Source organism: Beta vulgaris, chromosome 5 (genome assembly GCF_026745355.1).
Source record: "Beta vulgaris subsp. vulgaris cultivar EL10 chromosome 5, EL10.2, whole genome shotgun sequence".
NCBI classification, from domain to species: Eukaryota; Viridiplantae; Streptophyta; class Magnoliopsida; order Caryophyllales; family Amaranthaceae; genus Beta; species Beta vulgaris.
The window spans coordinates 50,898,105-50,908,109 of NC_079206.1; the positions used below are offsets into that span (position 1 = coordinate 50,898,105).

A 10,005-nucleotide genomic window follows, 5' to 3' on the forward strand; every position below is an offset into this window, starting at 1 on the left:
TGGTGGAAATTAGAAGTCAATGATGTCAAGTTGCCTAATATCCAAGATAACTATCAGCAGACCTCATTCATCATTGAGGATTACACTAATCCTCTCATGTAACCATATTTAAATTCATATATACACTTTGGACAGGCTATATGACACCATAAATGACATTCACATGCCTTATCAGTGATTCACACTCAATCCTAGTAAACCTTTTTTTTGCTAAATGAGAGAAATATATTAAACCATCAAACCATTCACAACCTACCACCAAGTCTAAGTGAGGACAAAACTAACTAGGTTGGACCCTCCTCACAAAGACTCGGAAAACTAGCTACAAAATTACATAGCTAGACTCCTTAACCACTCTTTATCTTTACAAGAAACTTTCCTAGGTAAAACACTATAACACCTATCTATATTTTGCTTTTGAATTATGTGAACTAAACTATTTATATTACAAATTTTATGGTTCCAATATGCATTATTACGAGTCCACAAAATATGGTAAACCATAGCAGCAACAATAGTATCCATAACATCCCTCTTGAATTTTGTTGATATGTTTCTAGCTATCCTAGTCAACCTAACACTGAATAAATGCAACATGAAGTGTATTATTGGATGTTTCATCTCCTATCATCATTGATGTTCACACCAACACACACACACACACACACACACACAAATAGAGGCATAAATCAACTAAAATCATGAATTAAAAGCAGCAAGAATCAACAAACAGAAAGGAATCAGAGGCAAACATGAATAAAACCAACTAAAATCAACCAAAATCAACCAATATCAGCTTAAATTAACTTAAATCCCTAATAAAATAAGGCAAACCTAATCTAAAGCAGCAAGAATCGCATACATATCAACATGAACAAGAACAAGATCATTGTATAGAAAAAGAGCATAAATCATATGAACAGAGGCATAAATCAAATAAAATTAGTAACAAGATAAGACAAACATGAATAAAACCAACTAAAATCAACCAAATCAATTAATATCAACTTAAATCAATTTAAATCCCTAATAAAATGAGGCAAACCCTAATCTAAAGTAGCAAGAATCACATAAATATTAACATGAACAAGAACAAGATCATTGTATAGAACAATAGCATAAATCATAAAAATAAAGGCTAAAATCAGTAACTAAATGAGGCAAACATGAATAAAACCAACTAAAATCAACCAAAATCAACTATTATCAACTTGAATCCCTAATAAAATGAGGCAAACCCTAATCTAAAAGCAGCATGAATCACATAAATATCAACATAAACAAGAACAAGATCATTGTATAGAATAAGATCAGCATAAATCATATGAACATAGCCATAAATCAACTAAAATCAACTCAAATCAGTAACTAAATAAGGCAAACATGAATAAAATTAACTAAAATCAACTAAGACCCGATCAACTGAAATCAACTAAAATTAACCAAATTCAACTAAAATCAACTAAGATCAACTAAAATCAACCAAAATCAACTACAACTAACCAAAATCAACTAGATCAAGTGAAATCCACTAACATCAACTAAAATCAAGTGAAATCAACAAAAATCAACTTAAATCAACCAAAATAAACTAAAATCATAACAGTAAACATGAATAAGATGAACTAAAATTATAACCCTAGACATTCAACCTAAAACGCGAAAAAAAGCAAACCCATAGGTAGTTCATTAAAAAATTGAAAACAGAGGATAAAGTTAAAGGTCAACCCATCTTTCGCAACATAAGTAGTGGGACGTTGAAAAACCATTTCTTGATGGCTTTTAAACCAGAATAGGTAAGATCGCCATAAATAGAAGCTTTCAGGTGGGGGATCTTGAACTTTTTTCGTTTTTTGGACCACAAAACACCAGATCTGGTGGTTTTTTTTTTAAGGATCACCGCAAGACCAACAAAAATTCCCAACGCCGAGCTTATTTTTTTGCAACCCTCGCCTTTTTTGATTCACAAGCAAACTCGTCAAGCAACTCAAAGAGACGCTTCTTCGAGTTTGGTGTTATTTCGTCTATGGAAAAACCCAGAAGAACATGGGACTCAAAAATGAAACAAATTCCAAAAACCCACAAAATTGGTTTCAGAATAATCGCAAGAACATAAAGATTATTAATCTCAAGTTTTTTTTGAGAGATTTGAAGAAAGAAACCCTAGATATGAGGATGTCAAGAAGAACAAGATAGAGAAAAGTGAGAGTCAAAAGAAAAGAGTGTCGTCAGAGGGAGAGAGAGAAAAGTGAGGTGAAAGGGTGATTAGGATTTTGTAGGGAGTTTTAATAGGGGTAGTTGGTTGAGTTAAATGGGGACGTGGGTATTAAATGAGGTTAGATGGGAGTGTTGGGTTTTATTTAGGCCTAATTAAGTGAGTGGATTGTGAATGAATGGGTCCTTTTTACTATATGTAGTAATTTTTGTAAGGAAAATTTCCATTGGCAATCTTGTAGTTTTTCGGTTTCCCAATGGAAATCCTGCGGTTTTCAAATTCCCAAAAATGACCTTGTGCTCTTGTTGAATTCTAAAACGTGTTTTCTTCGTTAAATCTAACTATTAAATCAATGCACGCAAATTGAGATGTTTCTGGAATGCAAATTGAGACGAATCTGATCATTTTTTGCAAATTTTGACCTCAAATTGGATTCATAAAGGGCTAAAATGACCCCTAAAACCTTGACATGGCTATTTTTTTCAGAATAATTTGCATTCCGAAAATATCTCGAGTTGCGTGCATTATTTTGTGAGCCAAAAAAATTGCCCGGTCAAGGTTTCAGGGGTCAAATTTGAGGTCGAAATTTGCAAAAAAGATTAGATGCCTCTCAATTTGCATTCCGCAAACATTTCGATATGTGTTTATTGATTTAACGGTTAGACATAACGGAAATTTAACGAAAAAAGTCACGTTTCGGAATTCAATAAGAGTACAAGGTCATTTTGGGAAATTTGAAAACCACAGGGTTACCATTGAGAAACCGAAAAACTACAAGGTTATAAATGGGAATTTTTCTTATTGTAAATGTAGCAACTAAAGAGACACACCCTAAATGATAAAATGTAGCAACAATTAAAAGACGGAGGGAGTAATAACTAGCTTATAAAGTTAGGAATTTTTTTTCTAAATAATCGTTTTATAATAACTTATTGAAAAAATTAATAGGAATAATCTCATTTTTTGTCGTTTTGCTTGATATCATCCTAACTTTGGAAATTTTGACAATAATTCTAACTTTGGGATACGTCTACCAAATATGGGTATCATTTTTGGGGCTGGGGAGCTGCTGTGGAGATGGGGGCGGTGGGAGGGGAGGGGTGACCCTGGGGATGGGTCGGGATTGGTGGAGTTAGGGTCTATATATTTATAAATTAAATTAATAATTGCATTCGAAAAGAAAAAAAAGGTCAACTAGTAATTTTTTCAAAAAGTCTACCAGGTTACTTGTTAAAATAACCAATTTTAGGAAGATATGGGTCATAGTTGGGTTTATTGCTTGATTTTTAAAAGGTGGGTCTATTTTGAACAGATCGACAAAATGTGAGATTATGCCTATCAATTTTTCTAACTTCTTTCTAATAACCATCTTATATTGTACTTTCTTTGAAAAGAAAAAATTGGATGAGATCGTCTGAGTTACTTAAACATGTTTCTGCCAAAGTTTAGTTTACGTATTTTGTATCAATTTATACATATTTGTTATCAGTTATGTATATTTCATATCATTTTATAAACATTTCATATTAGTTTTCGCTTTATACATATTTGCTATCAAGGTACGACATCCCATATCAGTTTATATATATTTGTTACTTTAGCATATTTCATAAATGTTTACACATATTTCTTATCAATTTATAAACTGATATAAGATATATATAAAATTCAAATATGCATAAACTGATATAAACTATCTATCAACCAATAATAGATATGCACTAAGTAATAACAAGTATACATAAACTTATAAACTAACTAATGATTACTGTGACGTATAACTTGATCGACGCAGCACGCAAGCGCCGAGATGGGTCGCGAGGTGCGACGAGGCTCGCAGCCGAAGTCGCAAGCTTTCCTTCGCTCGCTGTGTCGAGGCTGGTCGTGAGGTGCGACGCGGGTCGCGATCGCTGCTGCACGCGAAGGCCAAATTCGCTCAGTTTTTCCTCAACAATTTAGAGCTTGTATTTTAGACTCTATATAAATATGTTAACTCATATTTAGATTAAACCACCACAAAAATAATAGACTAGAAATTTTTCTGATAAAATACAATAAATAAATAAATAAATCAACAAATCCATTCAAAAAAAAATTCCCAATTTTAGAGAGAGTCATTGAGATTCAATTCCGAATCCATTCAATTGAATCTTGCCTATTCTAATTGTAATCATCTCGTTCATAGTGAAAGAATCGTTTTCCCTTGCCTTGAGGACATAGCTGTCGAATGGATAGTGAACCTCGTTAAATCTTGTGTGTTGTTTATTCGCTTTCTTGAGTTTATTGCTTGCTTAAATGCTTCCGTTGCAACAAACTTGGTATCAGAGTTACAGGTTAACACCGGGGTTAATCGTTTTTTTTTGGGACATGGCAAAAACAAGCATAAAGATCGACAACTTTATAGGAAGGAATAGTTTTGGTGTATGGTAGATAAAGATGAGAGATTTATTGAAACAACAAGGTATTTGGAAACCATTGATTAAGGGTTTCACAACGACAGCAAAAGAGGGTAATCTGACTGGTCTGACCGAGGCCGAGTTAGAATCTGTGGAGGAAAGAGCACACTCCACTATCTTACTATGTTTGGCGGACGACGTCATCACAGAGGTTGCAGATGAAATCTCAACTGCAGGTTTGTGGTTGAAATTGGAGAGTTCGTACATGACAAAATCGCTCACAAACAAATTGCTATTGAAGCAAAGGTTTTTCGGCCTACGCATGAGAGAATGTATGTCCCTGAAAGATTATCACCTCGATCGTTTGAATTTCATTTTACTGGATTTGCGTAATTTAGATGTTAAGATTGAGGATGAGGATGTGGCATTGATATTGTTGGTTTCATTTTCAAGTAGCTATGAACATTTAGTAGAGTCTTTTGTGGTTGGAAAAGAAATTGTGTCCCTAGAGGATGTAAAGTCGGCACTTTACACTAGGGAATTGCGTCATAAAGCAACTGGTGATATGGTGGAGGATCGTGATTATTCTGCAGGTTTGGTAGCAAATGCTGAGAAAAATAAGGGAGGTTCGAGTAGGGATAGGAGAAAACCTAGGCCGAAGGACCCTAAAAGTAATGATCTTTGCCATTATTGTAAAGAACCTGGTCATTGAAAGAGTGAATTCCCTAAGAATGGTGGTTCGGCTTCTTATGCAAAACAAAATAAATTTGACTACGATTCTGAGGAGGATTTAGCTATAATTTTCCATGAGGAGAAACGCTTAGAAGATAAGTGGGTTCTTGATAGTGGATGTCCTTCACATATGTGTTCAAACAAGGAGATGTTTTCGACCTATAACTTATGCAAGAGTAGTGTTACCTTGGGTGACAATACGGTGTGTGAGGTGGTTGAAGTAGGCTACGTGAGGTTTAGAATACATGATGGGAGAGTTAGGGACCTTAGAGGCGTGAGGCATGTTCCGTAGCTAAAGAGAAATCTTATATCTCTTGGGATGCTAGACCGTAAGGGTTTTTGATTCAAAGGAGGGGGTGAAGTTTTGCGTGTGGTGAAGGGTTCTTGTGAGTTACTTCGTGGCGTGAAGTCAAGTGTGGGTAACTTGTATGATTTGTAGGGTATGTCACTGGCTAGAGATGATTATGAGTTGAAGCTGCATTCTGGGTTGAAAAGTGATGGTCTTGAGAGTGAGGTGGAGCTTATGGGGGCTTTTACATATGTTGAGGGGTCAGAGTCAATGAGAATGAGTTCAACAACCGGGTTGAAGAGTACTACTTGGGTTGAGGATGAGATTGTCAACAGTGAGGTAGAGTTTGTGGGAACTACTACACAACTGGTTAAAACTATGGGTCATCAAGAAGAACAACCAAGGATCTTCCAGCAGCGGTCTGGTATGATAAGGTTCGGTTCTATCGATACTTGTGTGCCAGCTTATAGCTATGGGGTCTCAAGCGACATGCCAGGGAGTGTTGGGTCGAGAGGTGGTTCTGCGAGAAGTCACCAAGAGGTAGGGAGGAGTTGCCTGTGTTCCAGTAAGAACGGGGTGGAGTGCTCCGGCCCGAGCATAGAAGAACTTCGACGGAAGTTCCCTTGCGCCAAGGGTGATTTGTTTTGGGTACTTAGACGTAAGTGCAAACGGCTCTAGTTGGAGCAACTGGCAGGGTACTGGCTTGTCTTGATTAAGGTGGAGCTAGTGTGTTTACGGGTCCAGTGAAGGCATTTTGATTCCTGACGGGTAATAAATTGGGTTTCGGGTGAATGCGCAAACACGGGTCTCATAGGCTGTGAGACTGGGTCGTTCATGATGAGTGGTCAGTGATCTTGGCAAGATTGGGTGAGACTCATATGAGGGCAAGCCTGGCATCGGGCTAAAGATGCAAGAGTAGGAAGGGAAAAGAGTATCTCGTGTATTGATGAAGACTTAGGTTCTCTTGAGTGAGTAAACTTCAAATAGAATAATTAACAACATATTATCAACTCTAAATTATTTGTAGTTCTATCGTTTTTTTTTTTATGTGGTGACTGTTTTTTATGAATAAGAAGGTGTGAGAGCACGAATCACAGAACACAATGATAACGCATCTGTTTTTTTTTATGGTGATAATGAATAATGCATCTGTTTTTTTTATGTGGTGGCTTTTTTTTATGAATAAGAAGGTGTGAGAGCAGTCAGCGCACCATCACAGAACACTTAGTAAGTTAATACGGTGATAATGAACAATGATAATGCATATGTCTTTTTTTTTATGTGGTGGCTGTTTTTATTGATTTTTTTTTGTTATGTTACTGTTAGATGTCTAGTAGTACACAACCAATGTCATCAACACCTCATGGTTCAACTACTTCTCCATTCATAGTAGAAGAGTTTTATGTCAATGACGATGATCGTGTGCCATATGTGAATTTGGAAAATGAGGAGGAAGAAAGTGAAGCACCCCTTTCAAATGCAACTGGAAATGAGTTGGAGCCTCAAAATGAAAGTCAACCATCAAAGAGAAAGAGAGCAAAAAGTATCTGAGGTTTGGAAAGACATGGAACCGGTTATAAATATGAAAACCAAGTGTAAGCATTGTCATCAAGTGTTAAGTGCTTCAGGTACAACTACTCACTTAAAGCGGCATCTTGAAAGTTGTTTGAAAAAAAAATGAATCAAAGACAACAAAATATGCTTAATTTTTTGCCTTCGAATCTAAATGACGGTGATCCTAGTTTTAAGTTTGTTAGCGCTTTACATGATGAAAAGTTTGATATGATGGTAATGAGGGAAGGGATAGCACATTGGATTTTGATGCATGAACATGCGTTTTCCATTGTTGAAGAAGAAGGGTTTAATTTAATGTTAAAAAGGGGAATTCCACAATGGACTAGTGTGTCACGTTACACTATAAGAACTGATTCTTTTAAAGTTTATGAGGCGGAAAAAAAGAAATTGAAGGATTTGCTAAACAATGTGGAGAAAATTTCTCTAACTACTGATTTATGGCGTTCCAAACCTCAAAAAATTAAGTATATGGTTCTTACGGCTCACTTTGTTGATAAAAATTGGAAGTTGCAAAAGCGAGTTCTCAACTTTGTCCATATTCCTCCTCCTCGAAAAGGCAAGGACATAGCCAATTGCATTTTTAAATGTCTAAAGGAGTGGGATATTGAGAGCAAAGTAAGTTATAATTTTTTTTTCTTCAAATATATTTAAATTATGTAAGACTAACATTTTATATATATATATATATATATATATATATATATTCTTTTTGTAGGTTTTCACGGTTTCGTTGGATAATGCTTCGGCAAATGATTCTTGCATAAATATTATAAAAGATACTTTCTCACTAACAAAGCGGTTGATTTGTGGTGGGAAATTGTTCCACGTCCGTTGTTGTGCACACATTTTGAACATCATGGTTCAACATGGCCTTAAGCAAGTTAAAACCATTGTTAAAAATGTGCATGACACCGTTGATTATCTTAATGGAAGTGAACATCGTTTAAAGAAGTTTGCCGAGATTGTCCAACAATTCAACTTGAAAGAAAGAAGATTGATTCTTGAATGTAAGACAAGATGGAATTCGACTTTTGATATGTTAGTTTGTGCTCTCAAGTTTAAAGAGGTATTTTCTAGACTTGCTTTAGAAGATAGTGATTATGTTTTTTGTCCAAGTGTTGATGATTGGGATAAAATTGAGAAGTTGGTTGATATCTTGGAAGTATTTTATGAAGCTACTATGATTATTTCGGGATCGGAGTACCCAACTTCTAATTTGTTTCTTGGGGAGGTTTATAGAGTCAAAAGGATGTTGTATAGTAAGTGCGATTCTAGTGATGTCTTTGTCAAAGAAATGGTGAAAAACATAAAAGAAAGGTTTGATAAGTATTGGGGTGAATGTAATTTGTTGATGTCTATAGCTGTTGTGTTGGACCCTCAAATTAAATTGCAAAGTCTTGAAATAGTTTTCCCAACAATGTTTTCGGCCGATGTTGCTAGGGAGAACATTCATAAAGTTAAATCAACTTTGTATGAGCTTTATGATGAATATGTTCATTTGTATTCTTATTCAACTACTCGTCAATGTGGAAGTACAACTAGTGCTAGTGATGGTGTTGGTGTTAGTATTGGTGGTGGGAAGAGGAAAACAGGAATGTTTGAGCTAATACAAGTTGCAAGGTCTCAAGACATACCCGGGGTTAGAAAATCAGAAACTGAGTCATATCTTGAGCAACGGTGCTTTGTTGTGGGGTCTGAGGATCATGGTGCTTCGTTTGACATCTTGGGATGGTGGAAAGATAGAACTAGCGAATTTCCTATTTTATCTAGATTGGCAGCTGATATTTTAGCCGTTCCCATTACTACCGTAGCATCTGAGACTACATTTAATGCCGGTAGTCGAGTGATTGACCCTTATAGGTCTTCCTTGAGTCCTGAAACCGTACAAATGTTAATTTGCACCGGAGATTGGTGTAGATCACTTCATGGGGTGAACAGAAAAAATAAGGTAATCTTTCACTAACTTGGTATATTTGCTATAGCGCATTAATTTTCATTTCATTTATAGTATATCTTAACTAACTTTATTATATATATTTTAGGACAAGGCGGAACAACCTAAGGAAATTATTATTCCTATCGAATAGGTAATCATATGATGTTATGTTTTTTTTTTAAAAAAAAATTCAATCATTTTTTTAGAACTTGACTAATCTTTTTTTTTAAACTTATGATTGTATGGTGTACCGGAAGTAGCATGGAGCGGGCATTGGAGGCTTTGGAGCGTATGGCAACTTACAAGAATTACATATTGTATTTGTGTTGGTTGTTATATTATCATTGTTGAACTTTTGTATTGTTGTGAAATTTTTGTATTGTTTTATTGGAATCGTCAGTGATGATAGAATTAGAATCATTGAACTCACTTTATACATATTTTTTGCAAAATAAATTTACCAAACGAGCTAGAGTCCATCAACGAGCTCGCGAGCCGAGCCTAAACGGGATCGCGAGCCGAGCCTAAACGGGCTCGCGAGCCGAGCCTTAACGGGCTCGCGAGCCGAGCCTTAACGGGCTCGCGAGCCGAGCTCGAGCCCCAAATTTCCATCACGAGCCGAGCCGAGCCTCGAAAATTTTAAACGAGCTCGAGCCGAGCCCAATGCTATTCGAGCTCGGCTCGCTCGATAAGCACCCCTATTCATGATACTGAGAAGAGGTATCCTAATGCAGAGAAGGAGTAAATAATATTCATTTATTAACATTTTACTGTATAAATATAACACTAAACATTATTTGATTTGATGGTTAAGACTTTAGTGTATAAAGTTGAGGTCATGGGATCAAATCTTATAAGATGC

The 10,005-nt window shown here is 35.8% G+C and overlaps 1 protein-coding gene across 1 annotated transcript; it reads left to right on the forward strand.

Annotated features, from left to right (window-relative positions):
* The first annotated feature begins 6,330 nt into the window (after window positions 1–6,330).
* Window positions 6,331–9,294, forward strand: LOC104908960 (zinc finger BED domain-containing protein RICESLEEPER 2). The gene is made up of 3 exons (XM_048645378.2): window positions 6,331–7,822; window positions 7,923–9,155; window positions 9,250–9,294. The coding sequence occupies exons 1-3, from the start codon at window positions 7,310–7,312 to the stop codon at window positions 9,292–9,294; spliced, it is 1,791 nt and encodes a 596-aa protein (XP_048501335.1). The 5' UTR covers window positions 6,331–7,309.
* Window positions 9,295–10,005: the final 711 nt, after the last annotated feature.